General features: G+C 47.4%; 1 protein-coding gene across 1 annotated transcript in view; it reads left to right on the forward strand.

The window, feature by feature from the left end:
- Positions 1 to 16,191, forward strand: part of TFAP2D (transcription factor AP-2 delta (activating enhancer binding protein 2 delta)) — an 88,515-nt gene that overhangs the window by 59,366 nt on the left and 12,958 nt on the right. The window contains exon 6 of the mRNA XM_015417393.1: positions 11,287 to 11,428. Within this exon, the coding sequence (XP_015272879.1) occupies positions 11,287 to 11,428 (142 nt within the window). The remainder of the gene's footprint in view (positions 1 to 11,286; positions 11,429 to 16,191) is intronic.

Genomic DNA, 16,191 nt, shown 5'->3' on the forward strand with positions numbered 1-16,191 from the left:
TTTCTATACAAATGCTAGAAGTGTCCGAGGTAAAATCGGGGAGTTGGAGTGCTTGGTGTCGGAGGGAAAAATAGACATTGTGGGTATTTCTGAAACTTGGTGGGATGAGGAAAATCAGTGGGACACAGTGATTCCCGGTTATATATTATATCGGAAGGATAGGGGGGGAAGGGTTGGAGGTGGGGTAGCTCTGTATGTCAGAGAGGGTATAAAGTCTAGAAAGATTGAGAGGCTAAGTGAATTGGATTCGCTTCTGGAAGTTCTATGGGTTGAAATAGGGGGGCCAAAAGGAAACTTAACACTGGGAGTTTGTTATCGCCCACCAGATCAAAAGATAGAGGAGGATTATAAAATGATGAATGCCTTAAAGATAGCAACTAGACAAAAACACTGTGTAATAATAGGTGATTTTAACTACCCACACATTGATTGGGTCAATATGTGTTCTAGCCGGGAAAAAGAGATTGAGTTTCTAGACACTCTAAATGACTGTGCTATGGAGCAGATGGTCACGGAACCTACCAGGGGAGAGGCGATCCTTGATTTGGTCCTAAGTAACACTCAAGACCTGGTGAGAGATGTAAAAGTGATTGCACCGCTTGGAAACAGTGATCATAATGTTGTTGAGTTCATCATTTGTACAAATAGAGAATTGGCCAAAAAGACTCACACAACCATTTTTAACTTTAAAAGGGGTAATTTCTCTGATATGAGGGGACACGTGGGGAGGAAACTGAAAGGAAAAGTAGAAAGGGTCAAAACAATTGGGGAAGCTTGGGATCTATTTAAAACTACGATCCTAGAAGCTCAAAAAATATATATTCCGCAGGTTAGGAAAGGCACAAACAGGTATAGGAAAAAGCCTGCATGGTTAACAAACAGAGTAATGGAGGCTGTAAAAAGTAAAAAGAATTCCTTTAAGCAGTGGAAAGCTAGTCACAGTGAGGCTGATAAAACGGAACACAGGCTATGGCAAATAAAATGCAAGTCTGAGGTCAGGCAGGCAAAAAGGGAATATGAGGAGCATATAGCAAAAAACGTAAAAACCAACAATAAAACTTTCTTCAAATACATTAGAAACAGGAAACCAGCCAGGGAGGCAGTGGGGCCCTTGGACGACCAAGGGGTAAAAGGAGTATTGAAGGATGATAGGGAAATGGCTGAGAAGCTAAATGCATTTTTTGCCTCCGTCTTCACTGTGGAAGATGAGAAGTGCTTGCCCACTCCAGAACCACTGATTTCAGGAGGGGTGTTGAAAGACCTGAGTCAGATTGAGGTGACGAGAGAGGAGGTCCTAAAACTGATAGACAACTTAAAAACTGAAAAATCACCAGGCCCAGATGGCATACATCCGAGAGTTCTGAAAGAACTCAAATGTGAACTTGTAGATCTCCTGACAAAGATATGTAATCTTTCCTTAAAATCTGCCTCCATTCCTGAGGATTGGAAGGTAGCTAATGTCACTCCCATCTTTAAAAAGGGTTCCAGAGGAGATCCGGGAAATTACAGGCCAGTCAGTCTGACGTCGATACCGGGTAAATTGGTGGAAACCATTATTAAGGAAAGAATTAGTAGGCACATAGATGAACAAAACCTATTGAGGCAGACTCAGCACGGTTTCTGTAAGGGAAGATCTTGTCTCACTAACCTGTTAGTGTTCTTTGAGGGGGTGAACAAACATGTGGACAAGGGGGATCCAATAGATATTATTTACCTTGACTTCCAGAAAGCTTTTGATAAAGTTCCTCATCAAAGGCTCCTAAGTAAGCTCAAAAATCATGGGATAGAAGGACAAGTCCTTTTATGGATCAAAAACTGGCTAGTTCATAGAAAACAGAGAGTGAGTGTAGGTGGGCAATTTTCTCAGTGGAGGGTGGTAAGCAGTGGGGTACCGCAGGGATCAGTACTTGGTCCACTGCTTTTTAACTTGTTCATTAATGATTTGGAGATGGGAGTAAGCAGTGAAGTGGCTAAATTTGCGGATGATACAAAGTTGTTCAGGGTGGTGAAAACCAGTGAGGATTGTGAGGCACTCCAAGGGGATCTGTCAAGGATGGGCGAGTGGGCGTCAACATGGCAAATGGGGTTCAATGTGGCCAAGTGCAAGGTGATGCACATTGGAGCCAAAAATCCTAAATATAAATACACATTGATGGGGTCTGAACTGGCAGAGACTGAGCAAGAGAGAGATCTTGGAGTTGTAGTGGATAACTCACTGAAAATGTCGAGACAGTGTGTGACTGCAATAAAGAAGGCCAATGCTATGCTGGGGATTATTAGGAAGGGTATTGAAAACAGATCAGCCAATATAATAATGCCCCTATATAAATCAATGGTGAGACCTCATTTGGAATACTGTGTGCAGTTCTGGGCACCACACCTTAAAAAGGATATTATAGCTTTGGAAAAAGTGCAGAAAAGGGCAACTCGGATGATAAAAGGGTTGGAACACTTTCCCTATGAGGAAAGGTTAAAGCGCTTAGGGCTCTTTAGCTTGGAGAAAAGACGACTGAGGGGTGACATGATCGAGGTTTATAAGATTATGCATGGGAAAGAGCAGGTAAAGAAAGAGGTACTTTTCTCCCTTTCTCACAATACAAGAACTCGTGGGCACTCCATGAAACTGCAGAGCGGTCGGGTTAGAACGGATAAAAGGAAGTACTTCTTCACCCAAAGAGTGATTAACACATGGAATTCACTGCCACGGGAGGTGGTGGGTGCTACAAGCATGGACGGCTTCAAAAGGGAATTGGATAAGCATATGGAGCAGAGGTCCATCGGTGGCTATTAGCCACAAGGTATAGCTAGGGGCTCTGGGGCAAGTGATGCTCTGTCTTCTTGGTGCTTGGGGGGGGGGTCAACAGTGGGAGGGCTCCTAATGTCCTGGCCCCACTGCTGGACCTCCTGATGGCACTGGTATTTCTGGCCACTGTGTGATACAGAGTGTTGGACTGGATGGGCCTTTGGCCTGATCCAACATTGGCGTCTCTTATGTTCTTATGTTCTTATGACTGTTGGCTTTTGAAGGGGTGCCAGAAGTGGACCCCATGTTTTACTGAGGGTGACTCTGGCTTATCTCTTTGCAGCCTGGACCAAATCCCGAGCTGTCAATCTTCAGTGAGCGCAGATACCCTGTGACGTTCAACTTTTCCTAGCATTATTGTCTTTTCCAGTGAGCCCCATCTTCCCAAAGTGCAATAGATTCTAAGGAGAATCCAGGCTTCATTTGATCTAGAACCCACTTTATTTGTTCCAGGCGGGCAGCCGTGTTGTTCTGAAGGAGTAGAACAAATTTAGAGTCCAGTGGCACCTTTAAGACCAACAAGGGTGTGTTCAAGGTAGAGCCAGTTTGGTGTCGTGGTTAAGTGCGCGGACTCTAAACTGGGAGAGCCGGGTTTGATTCCCCACTCCTCCACTTGCAGCTACTGGATGACCTTGGGCAAGCCATAGTTCTGTCAGAGCTGTTCTGAAAGAGCAGTCCTCAAAAGAGCTCTCTCAGCCCCACCTACCTCCCAGGGTGTCTGTTGTAAGGAGGGGAAGGGAAAGGAGTTCGTAAGCTGCTCTGAGACTCTGAGTGAAGGGCGGGGTATAAATCCAACCTCTTCTTCTTGTTTTTATTTTGCTGGTCCCTTGGCTATTGGTTTAAGACAAGCTTCTGTGTTAATTAAACAGTGGAAACTCACACAATCAATAAGCATGGGGAAGCAGGAGGTGAAAAATCATTACATATAACACACACAAAAACCCCAAACACTTGGGTGATCAGACGCCAAGGGAGGAGCGATAACTCGTATATGCAATATTAGTTGCTGAAAGCTGCATGCGGATCATCTAGTTTGCAGAGATTTGGAGATGGTACGATACGTGCAGAAAGCTGACGCCATCTGTAGGGTTGCCAACAGGCCCAGAGGGAAATGTCTTGTCTCTTTAATAGAGACTTAATTGACCATAATGAGGAGCTGAAGCTTGACATGGTATGGAGGTAAAGGCCATCTCATTAAGCCTCTACTAAGGGGAAAGGGCCCTGACATAGATGGCTCAGGCTAGCCTGATCTCACCAGATCTCAGAAGCTAAGCAGGGTTGGTTCTGGCTACTATTCGGATGGGAGGCCACCAAGGAAGTCCAGGGTTGCTATGCACAGGCAGGCAATGGCAAACCACCTCTCTTAGTTTCTTGCCCTGACCTGGATGGCTCAGGCTAGCTTGATCTCATCAGATCTGGGAAGCTAAGCAGGATTGGTTCTGGCTGGTATTTGGATGGGGGACCTCCAAGGAATACCAGGGTTGCTATGCAGAGGCAGGCAATGGCAAACTACCAGTTTGGTGCAGTGGTTAGGAGTGCAGACTCTTATCTGGGAGAACCAGGCTTGATTCCCCACTCCTCCACATGCAGCTGCTGGTGTGACCTTGGGTCAGTTACAAGTTCTCTCAGAGCTGTTCTCTCAAGAGCAGTTCTTGAAAGAGCTCTCTCAGCCCCACCTACCCCACAGGGTGTCTGTTGTGAGGCGGGGAAAGGATAAGAGATTGTAAGCCACTCTGAGACTCCTTCAGGTAGATTGGGTATAAATCCAATCTCTTCTATTCTTCTTCTTCCTCTCCTAGTTTCTTGTCCTGATCTGGATGGTCCATACTAGCCGGATCTCGTCAGGTCTTGGAAGCTAAGCAGAGTTGGTTCTGGCTAGTATTTGGATGGGAGACCATCAGGCGACAGTCCATGGTCATGACGTGAAGGCAGGCCATGGCAAACCACTCTGAAAATCTCTTGCCTTGAAACCCTATGGGGTCACCATAAGTGAACTGTGACTTAATAGCAAAAAAAGAGGGGAAACATTTTTTTCTCTCCAGGCCAGTTGGCAAGTTAGCCATTTATGTTATCTACATTCATTTTTTTTTTTAAACCCTCTGTTATCAGTTTGGTGTAGTGGTTACCTGCGTGGACTCTAATCTGGGAGAACTGGGTTCGATTCCCCACTCCTCCACTTGCACCTGGCTGGATGACCTTGGGCAAGCCGTAGTTCTGATAAGAGCTGTCCTTGAAAAAGAGCCGTTTCTGTCAGAGCTCTCTCGGCCCCACCTACCTCACAGGGTGTCTGTTGTGGGGAGGGGAAGGGAAAGGAGTTTGTAAGCCGCTCTGGGACACCTTTGGGTAGTGAAGGGCGGGGTATAAATCCAGTCTCCTCCTCTTCTTCTTCTTCTTCTTCTTCTTCTTCTTCTTCTTCTTCTTCTTCTTCTTCTTCTTCTTCTTCTTCTTCTTCTTCTTCTTCTTCTTCTTCTTCTTCTCTTCTTCTTCTCTTCTTCTTGCTACGATTTCATTGTCTGATAAAACCTTCTTTTCGGATTTCAACAGAACTGAAAGCTGTTCTGGAAAAACAGAAATAAGAAATAACTCACAAGGCTGCAAGGGATAGATTCCCTTTGGTAGGACAACAATCACAACCACAAACAACTATGTGTGTGTGACAGTTGTCAGACCGAACTGAATCAGCCATTGTTGTGTAGTGCTTACATTGTAGGACTGTTGTGGTGTAGTGGTTAGGAGCGGCAAACTCTAATCCGGAGAACCGGGTTCGATTCCGCACTTCTGCACATGAAGCCAGCTGGATGACCTTGGGTCAGTCACAGTTCTCTCAGAGGCCTCTCAGCCCCCACCCCAATTCTATCTCACCACCTAGTGCTGCATAATGCTAAAAGAGTTAAAACTTAAGGCTACCAGTCAGTCTTCGGATTACCTGACATTGGGCCAGTCACATGCACTCAGCCTAACCTGCCTCCCAGGGTTGTTGTGAGCAATGCTTCCACTAAGCTGTGGGGTCTTGTGAACAAAGATTCTGCTTCGTGAACTACTGGCATTAAAGTTGTGAGCGAGCGATTTGGCTGCTGCATAAATCAGTTTGCTCTGGAGCCCTCCTTCCTGAGCTGAGACAAAAATGTGTGAGCCGGAGGCTAAAAAACTGTGAGCTGGCTCATACTGACTCAGCTTAGAGGGAACACTGGCTTGTGAGGATAAAATGGAGGGGAGAAGACTGTGAGCTGCTTGAGTTCCCCATTAGGGAGAAAAGCAGGGAATAGACGAAGTAGATAAATATATATATTTTTTAAGAAAAAGCAATAAACATAAAAACGGCACATAGAATATATGGTTGAGCAGTGGAACAGACTGCCTCGGAAGGTGGTGGATGCTCCTTCGCTGGACGTTTTCTTTCAGATATGTTGTAGGCAGGGCTCTTTTGGGGCAGGAACGCACAGGAACGGAGTTCCGGCTGGCTCCCAAGTTGGCCACACCCAGCAGGAACTCATTAGCATAATAGGCCACACCCAACAGCAGAAACTCATTAGGATTGGCTACATTAGGGGTGTGTGGCCTAACATGCAAAGGAGTTCCTGCTACAAAAAAAGGCCCTGGGTTTTGACAACAAACAAGGTAAACAGAATAACAAGCAAAAGGCGGGTGTGGCTGGATGAGCACACTTCTGGTAACATGGGGGTGTGGCCTAATATGCCAATGAGCTGTGCTGTCAGGGGTGTGGCCTAATATGCTAATGAGTTTCTGCTGTTGGGTGTGGCCTATTATGCTAATGAGTTCCTGCTGGGCTTTTTCTACAAAAAGTGCCCTGATTGTAGGTATGTAGGTATGTTTGGCTATCTTTCGGCTATACTCCCGCAGAGTGCAGGGGGTTGGACTAGATGACCTGCAAGGTCCCTTCCAACTCCAGCATTCTATGATTCTATGATTCTATACATGTGCTACCTGAGTGTACATGTAGGCTTGCAAAAGGAAAAAAAATCCTAAATTTCCCCTGTTTAATTAACAGTATTAACACGAACATTTTGAACAAGCAGCCAAAAAGATCAGCAATTGGCTGGGCCCGGAAATGACCGTGATCCGACCTAGTTGATTTCACTTTTCTATTGCATTCTGTGAGGTATCTATGAGGAGCCTGTCCCATTCTGAACAGGGCCGGCTCCAGGCGTTTTTGTGCCCTAGGCGGGGCTACCTTCTGGCGCCCCACCCACCAGTGCGTCCACCAATTACGGTGGTTGCCAACCTCCAGGCGTGGCCTGGAGAGAAGGATCTCGATGGGTCTCCGCCGCCACATAAATCAGTTTGCTCTGGAGCCGTCCCTTCCTGAGCCGAGACAAAAATGTGTGAGCTGGAGGCTACAAAACTGTGAGCCATCACACACTCACTTAGCTTAGAGGGAACACTGCTTCCGGTGGAGCTGCAGAAAAGCACACGCATAAGCCGCAGTCTTTGCAAACGGGGGTGGGTGGGTGGGGACGGACAGAGAGAGGAGGGGAGGGTCTGTCCTTTCCAGTCAGCTTGGAAATTTGCGCGCCCCGGCAGGAAGAACGCTGTAGAGTTCTGAATCAGAGGTAGGGGAGCTCAGTGGCTCTCCTCCTCAGGGCGATTCTCACCATCTCATTGTAAATGCATCCTACCTCCTGAGTAGCTTTCGAAAATGCCACCTTAGGAATCCATTCTTGCTATGGAGTGAAAGGACTGCACAGAGCTATGAAGTAGATAACCAAGGATTCTTCTCCCATGTATACAGGGTTGTTGTTAGGGTTGCCAAATGTGCCCGGGGGGCGGGGAGTCCCCCGCTTCGGAGCCCCGATTTCCGCCCCGGCCGGGGGGAACCCCGCCCCCAAAGCTGTGTCACCGGAGGTGATGCAGCCACGGTGCTGACGTTGGGGGCGTGGCTGAGCTCATCGGGGGGGGGGAAACCATATGTTTCCCTCCCGACGAGCTCGGCCATGCCCCCAACGTCAGCAACGTCACACGCGCCCAGCCTGCTCCCCGACGGGATGGAGCCTCCCCCTCCGGTGAGTATAAAAGATTTGGCAACCCTAGTTGTTGTTGTTTTTAATTCAGATACTAATCCTGAAACCACTTATGCTGTTACTACATTTTTAATGATCGTTTTATCTGTACAGCGACAAAAATCTGGCTTGATTCAACTGTGACAGAATTTGGTGTGCACCCAGTTATTATGATTTAAATGAATATTTAAATGAATTATAGTTTTATTAATGACTTCTGTTTTAACATTTTAGATCTTTTAGATTTGATTACTTCGACTGTAAACTTTTATTGTTAAGTTCGTATTATGAGGCTAATGTTGTATATTCATCTTTTTAAATTAAGTTTAAGACCTATGGTCATAGAAGCTAATAAACATAAGTAAGTTGTTTTTAATTTTAATTTTAATATTTTTATTAAATAAATATAAAACAATTGATGCAGAGAATCCCAAACAATACAAACTATTTAACAGTAATAATATTCTTGATATTCTATTCAGTGTATCTATCTAAAACTTAACTAATTAAAACTCATAACATGTTTTCTAATAATACAGTTGGGTTAGCAACCATCTTGTATAAATGTAAGAATTTGAGTTCAACTAGCTAATATTTATTGTTCACAGTTAAAACATACTCTAAATCTGGGGTTTATAGAGTAAACACTTCAGATGAAACTAAATGATCAGGAATAAATCCATTCTGTGCCATGTAACGTATAACCGGAAACCATTTCTCAAAAAAAGTTGATTGGTAGTTTTTATGTTCAAGTTGTAACAAAATTTGTAATTTTTTTCTCTAAAATATAGCAGTCCCATATCTTAGACATCCATAACGAAACTGAAGGTGCCAATTTGTTCTTCCGCTTGGAAGCTATCGCTGTCTTTGTGACAATCTAAGTCTTTCATATTTGTGGAACTGGAATATCTTCCATAGATTAAGCAGTATTAGCTCAGGTGGTAAAGGGAGTGAATACCCTGTTATTAATAGGATCAATTTCAATACACAGGGTTGAGTTTGGTCTGTCTTGGGGGCACTGTTGGACTCTAGCTTCCTTCTCCCATTGTTTTGTCAACTCTTGTGTTTACATGCTAATTTGCTGCCATCCATTGGATCTTACTGGCCCCCTGATGCAATTTCAGCTCTGCACGTGCATCTTGGTTCTGAGTGGTCCCTCCAAACGGCTCCCCCCACCCTCTTTTTTCCCGCAAGTAACCCTTGAGGAGATCTTATTCCATTTGTCTGTAGAACTGTGTTTGGCACACAAAAGCTTTCACTGCGAATAAAACTTTGTTGGTCTTAAAGGTGCCCCTGGACCTAAACTTTGTTCAACCAAGGATTGTGTCAGACAGCACACGGAGAGTATTTTGCTTTCTTTCACAAGACAGCTTTTCAGTTGCCTCTGATAAGCAAATCTGTCATTCTTCAAGCACCTTTGGCACGCCGAGTGAGTTGCCGCTCTTAACTCGGGGAGCGTCAGGATATTCTTCAGATGCAACAAAGGTCAGGCTGGGAGGCTGGGAATTCTGCCGCCCCCTAGGAAGACAAACCCAGATTCGAAAGCCGATTTTTCTCCGTTAGCAAGTGTCGAGAAGCACTTTTACACACACTAAATAATGCACTTTCAATCCACTTCCAATGCACTTTGCAAATGGATATCACTGTGTGAAACAGCAAAATCCACTCACAAATTACTGCTAAAGTGCATTGAAAATGCACTGAAAGTGCATTATTTATTGTGTCTGAAAGCATCCAATGATTTCCAGACAGCCTTATTGCTATGGTTCGGACTCCCATCTTCATCGGGTTCTTTCAGAGCATTCTCACAGTGATGTTCCGAATTCCTGAGCGGGGTCAATGCCGTGCATCTGTGCATCACTTATGATGCTGCACCAGTCAATCACTTGGGTTCCTTGGCCAGAGAACCATCCCAGCTTTAAGCAGCTTTGAAAGGGGATTAGATAGATTCATGGAGGATAGGTCTATCAGTGGCTACTGGACATGGTGACTGAGGGGGGACCTCCAAATTCGGAGGCACTAAGCCTCTGAGTCCCAGAGCCAGGAGGCAACATCAGGGGAAGGCCTTGGCCTCTAAGCCCTGTTGTTGGCCCTCCAGAGGAACTGGTTGGCCACTGTGTGAGACAGGATGTTAGACTAGATGGACCAAAGGGCTCTTCTTATGTTCTTATGAAGGCCTCGGCCACTCTGCCCTGTTGTTGGCCCTCCAGAGGAACTGGTTGGCCACTGTGTGAGATAGGATGCTGGACTAGATGGACCACTGGTCTGATCCAGCAGGGCTCTTCTTATGTTCTTATGAAGGCCTCGGCCACTCTGCCCTGTTGTTGGCCCTCCAGAGGAACTGGTTGGCCACTGTGTGAGATAGGATGCTGGACTGGATGGACCTGGTTGAGGCCACCGTGTGCGACAGGATGCTGGACTAGAGGGACCCTCACTGGTCTGCTCCAGCAGGGCTCTTTTTCTGTTCTTATCCCTGATCACACGTGCATTATGAACCAATGGAAGATTGAAAAGAGATGGTGAATTAACCTTTCTTTCGGTCCCCATTCTATTTGGGATCCTGAAAAACACCACTTTCTAACAAATTTCCCATTCCCATTCCCCTCCCCCACACCCCCGCATAGAGTTGCCCACCCCCCAGTGGTGGCCAGAGAGCTCTTGGGATCAAACTGACCTCCAGGAAACAGGGCCATCCTCCACGACCCCGACTCATCCCCAGTCAATAGTTCTGTTCCAATCAAAATCCTATCGCAAATGGTCTTATCTGGATACTAGAAGAGACCAAGCATTAGGCAAAGGTGGAAACACTTCCCATGTTGTCTCCTGAGGAACAGGAACCCACCAAAGACCAGCATGAGGGCTGTACTGGAGCGCGTTGGTGAGAGAGAGGAATTGCCAAAAACACCCATCGATTTTTCCATTCATGAAAAATTACCATGGTATCCAAACCGTAGGATGGGAGAGCAACTATGGATTCTCAGCCTGAAATGGCCTTCCTTGGGTCCAGTTTGGGGGCAGGCTTGTACTGCCTAGAGAGGCCCCCTTCACCATTTGGGGATTGTTGGTAATTAACCACTGATATGCAGCTAATTCATCATCATTGTATGGCATTGTATGGCCAGGAGATCCTAAGATTGTCTGGCAGCCAGAAGTTCTAGCTCTTATAGCATGAGGCACGACTAGGTGGCGACCTAGACTTTGCTTATAAGGCAAGAGATGTTCCAGAGTTGGTTTGCCATTACTTGTCTCTCTGTCACAGCCCTGGTACGCCTTGGAGGTTGCCCATCCAAATGCTAGCCAGGGCTGACCCTGCTTAGCTTCCAAGGTCTGATGAGATCGGGCTGGCCTGGACTACCCAGGTAGGGCAACTGACATACGGCTGTCTGTACATTGCACATAACTTACCCAGTACGACAGGTTGGTATGTAAGATGACCTCATTGGGTTTCTTTGTTTCTCGCCCAAGGGGAAGCGCTCCATTTGGCCAGGGATTTCGGCTACACCTGCGAAACAGAATTCCCAGCCAAGGCCGTGGGGGAACACCTCGCCAGACAGCACATGGAACAGAAGGAACAGACCGCCCGGAAGAAGATGATCTTAGCAACAAAGTAAGTATGACCCCACTTGATCTCAATTCCCCTTTGAAAAACTGACATTGGGCCATTCCCCGCTGAACGCCAAGATTTCGGGCTTGGCTATGTCGAACGCATTCCGGGCCAGGTTCTGAAGCCTGCTACACCGAAAACTGGTCAGGCCAGTGGTCTACTTATGTGAGCAGTGTGACACGGCAGCTGTGAAACCGCACAAGGTCTTCTTCCGCCCAGGACTCTTTGCAAGTTGCCATTCCCACCCCCCACCCCCAGGCATCCAGTCTTGGGATGCATGCTCTTTGCTCGCCGTGGAAGAGGAGTGGCAGTTTCAAAGTTATGCCACTCCGGTGAGCAGAGTTTGTTTGCACCAGTTGGCTGCTGAAGGGTGGCGAGTTGACCTGGGAATGAGTCAGGGAAGGTTTTTTAAAAAAAACAAAAACAAAAATTGTGCTACTATTATATTATTATTGCCCTCTGCTGGGCAGAATTAGAATCACTTGGCTACATCTGTCTATCCAGCTGTTTCTTTATCATGCAAGAGATGGAGCTTTGTGTTTTGTGGGCTATAAAGGTCTGTACTTTTTGAAGAACTAGGTGGACAGTGCAAAAGGAGAGCCAGTTTGGTGTAGTGGTCAGGAGGGCAGACTCTAATCTCAGAGAACTGGGTTTGATTCCCCACTCCTCCACATGCAGCTGCTGGTGTGACCTTGAGTCAGTCATAAGTTCTTTCAGAGCTGTTCTCTCAAGGGCAGTTCTCAAGAGAGCTCTCTCAGCCCCACCTACTTCACAGGGTGTCTGTTGTGGGGAGGGGAAGGAGACTGTAAGCCACTCTGAGACTCCTTCGGGTAGTGAAGGGTAGAGTATAAATCCAGTCTCCTCCTCCTCCGCCCTGAATGGCCCAAGTTAGCCCGATCTTGTCAGATCTTAGAAGGTAAGCAGGGTTGGCGCTGGTTAGTACTTGGATGGGAGACCACCAAGGAAGTGCAGGGTCACTATGCAGAGGCAGGCAACGGGAAGCCACCTCTGTTAGTCTCTTTCCTTGTAAATCCTATGTGGTTGTCATTGACTAGCTCTGACTTGATAGCACTCTACACACACACTATCAGACAGCATACTTTCCAGGCACGGAGTTACCCCTGCAAAAAGATTCCCAGAATTCCATAGATGTGCAAAGGTGTGACGTGAACCTTTTTCTTCCTGATGATGCACAATGTGAGGACCCAGTGCAGTGTAGCAGTTAAGAGCGATGGACTAATATCTGGAAGACCCCAGTTTGAATCCCCACTTGTGCCATGAAAGCTCACTGGGTGGCCTTGGGCCAGTCACACCCTCCCAGGCTAACCTACCACACGGGGGCTGTTGTGAGGATAAAATGGAGGCAAGGTGAAGTATAATGTCAGGTGCTTTGGGTCTCCACTGGGGAGAAAGCTGGGGTATAAATGAAATAAAGAAATGCCTAAATAATTAAACATGAACATGATAAGGTTGCCTAGTCAGACCACTGGTCCATCTAGCTGGTTGACCTCCTGATGGCACCTGGTTTTTGGCCACTGTGTGACATAGAGTGTTGGACTGGATAGGCCATTGGCCTGATCCAGCATGGTATCTCATGTGTACTTATTTAATATTATCTCCTCTGACTGGTGGCTTCCTCAGGTAGAGGAAGACAGTTCCTAGCTGTGCTATCTGAGATCCTTTTTTAGCTGAAGATTTCAGGATCAGAACCCGGGACCCTTTACACGTAAGCAGAGAAGCACATTGGTGCCCTTCCATCATGGGCCTCATGGTGAGATACCAGATGCCATTCCATTTAATCCCGTGGAGGGGAAAAAAACAGATGTGATGAAGATCCTGAGGTAGATCCAAGAAATCTTCCTCCAAATTACATGGCTCTTCCTCAACAGGAGAACCACTTAAGTTGGAGAAGCCTTCAAAGTTTGCTCCATGAAGTGGGCAGGGGCTGTGGCTCAGTGGGAAAGCCTCTCATTAATTAATTATCATATGGCAGTGTGCATAGTATAGACAGGAGATCCTAAGATTGTCTGGCAGCCAGAGGTGCTAGCCTTTTCTGCGTTGAGCACCACTAGGTGGTGAGTTAGACTTGTGTTGAGGGCAAGAGACGTTTCAGAGGTGGTTCGCCATTGCCTGCCGCTGCGTTATTTCTTGGAGGTCACCAGGCCTGTAGTTACAGTGGAACATTTCGGAGCTCTGCCCCCTCAAATGTGAGGCACACCCCACAACAGCCACTGCCCCTCTCCCCCTCCCCTTACCTCCCCTCCTGTGTCATTAAAAGGGCCCTCCAGCTGAGCAGCGGGAGCATGTGGCCTGCCGATCAGCTGGAGGGTCCTTTAAATCTTGTGGCCATACCCCCACCCTCCCCTCCTCCAAGGGCCCTCCAGCTGATCGGCTGGCCATTTAAATCTCACAGGAGGTGAAGGAGATGGGTGGCTGCCTGCGGCACACCTTCTCTAAATCACCACTTGGAGTTCAGGGAAGGCGTGCGGCCACTCCTCTCCCTCTCCACTCCCCCTCCCTCTTCCCCTCCCCTGCTGCCCCACAAAATTTCCTCATGCCCCACCAACCCAAAATTCGTGGCTACAGGGCTGGAGGTCACCCTTCCAAGTATTAGCCAAGGCCAACCCTGCTTAGATCCCGAGATCTGATGAGACAGGACTAGCTTGGGCTATCCAAGTCAGGGCGGAAGAGCCTCTGCTTTGCACGCAGAAAGTCCCGAGTTCAATTCTCAGAGTCTCCAGTTAAAAGGATCCGGTAGCTGGTGATGTGAAAGACCTCAGCCTGAGAACCTGGACATTTTGAAAAGACGATCCTGATCTTGATTGACCAAGGGTCTGATTCAGTATTATTTATTTAGTTATTTATTGGGATTTTTTTACCCCGCCCTCCTTGCAAAGCGAGCTCAGGACGGCTTACAAGGGACAAAGCCCATATAAAACAAGGTAAAAGCATTAAAAAAACATTAATAACAATTAATCACAACAACAATAATACTCAATTAAAACAAGATGGTCCCCGGATGTATGCCATGATGGTAAACAGACAGTTCTCTGGAGATGATGTGGTCTTATAGCCGATCCCAAGAAAGTAAGTCTGGTGGTATCAGTCACGCAAAAATTGTGGCAGATCTTCCCAGGCCACCCTTAACCCCAATGTTGTCCACATCATTGGTGGCGGTGGTAGTGGTGGCCCCTATGTGAAAGCCTGGCAGAAGAGCTCCATCTTACAGGCCCTGCGGAACTGCATAAAGTCCCGCAGGGCCCTGATCTCCTCCGGGAGCTCGTTCAACCAGGTAGGGGCCACCACCAAAAAGGACCTGGCCCTAGTCATGGCGAGCCTTGCCTCCCGGGGGCCTGGAACCACCAGGCGATGTTGTGCCCCAGACCAAAGTGCTCTTGGGGGTATATGTGGGGAAAGGCTGCTTCATGTATAAGGCTACTTCATGTATGATCAGGGATAATAAATATCCATTGCTTTGATCAAGGGGCTTTCCCAGTGCCTCATGGAGGAAGGCTTCCAACTTTCCTCAGTGGAGCGGGAAGACAGGGGTTGGATCCACCCTGTGGACCCCTGTCTATCTATAAAAGGCAAAACTGGTGTGGTGAGATGGTCAGAAGTATGGTGGACGAGTCTCTGAGAGATCTTGGTTCAAAGCCCCTCTGTACCATGAAAACTTGCCAGGTGACCTCGAGCCAGTCATCTCCTCTCTCCGACCTACCTCCCAGGGGCGTTGTGCGAATAACGTTGATAAAGGGAGAAGCTCCATGTATACCTTCCTGAGCTTCTTGGGTGGAAAGTCAGAATAAAAATGTACCAGGGACAGAGACAGAAATTGGCACGCGTGCCGTGATTCAGAAGGGGGGCGTGCGGGAAAAGGGGATTTAAGCCTTCGAGCCATACAGTTGGCCTCATTCAAAATATGCCCCCCTGGTCTGTTTACAGGTCATGCTGTGAATTTGGGACGCCAGCCTCCAGGTGGGGCCTGGGGATCCTCCAGAAACACAGCCCATCTCCAAACTACAGTGATCAGTTTCCCTGGAGAAAATGGATGCTTTGGAGGGCGGGCTCTGTGGCATCATACCCCACTGAGGTCCCAGCCTTCCCTAGGTTTCATGCCCAAAGCTCCAGGAACGTCCCAACCTGGATTTACCAACCCTACCCCCCATCACCCACCAGTGGCCGGGGGGACCACATCATGCCCTAGCGCACATCGTGAAGTGACCCTAGGAATTTATTTATCCGCAAAAGGGCCAAGAGGCTTCAGGGTTTCTGGTTCCATGCCTAATGCCTTTTTGCCACCCTCACCGGCTATGATGCGAAGCAACAGGAGATGAGATTCGGCGACTGCAAGTCGTCTTCTACCATATCAAAGTCGTCCATGAAAGTCGAGCTTTCTGATTCCTTGAAAAGGGGGGTTTCCTTCTCTCCTTGATGTCTAACCCTCTTCAAAGGATCCCCTTTGGCTATACCAGCCTGCGATGGGAGGGAAGACACCACCCCTTTGTCGAGGCTGCGCGCCGCAGCTGCAATCAGAAGTTCTGCGATGCACAAACATACCAGAGGCAAATAGGCCTCTCTGCCCCCTTTACCTTCCCCAAGGAGCTGTGAAGAACAATTACTCTCCAAGAGTTCTAAAGAGCACACGGCATCTTAAAACATTTACCTAAGACGAACTGCCGATCCATTTCCATGTCGACTCACACATCGAGTGACATCGAGAGCCACCTCTTCCTACCAAGCGTGACACGACCCCATGGTTTGGGGAG

The sequence above is a fragment of the Gekko japonicus genome, unplaced genomic scaffold (assembly GCF_001447785.1).
Source record: "Gekko japonicus isolate JY-2015 unplaced genomic scaffold, Gekko_japonicus_V1.1 scaffold2423, whole genome shotgun sequence".
Lineage (NCBI taxonomy): Eukaryota > Metazoa > Chordata > Lepidosauria > Squamata > Gekkonidae > Gekko > Gekko japonicus.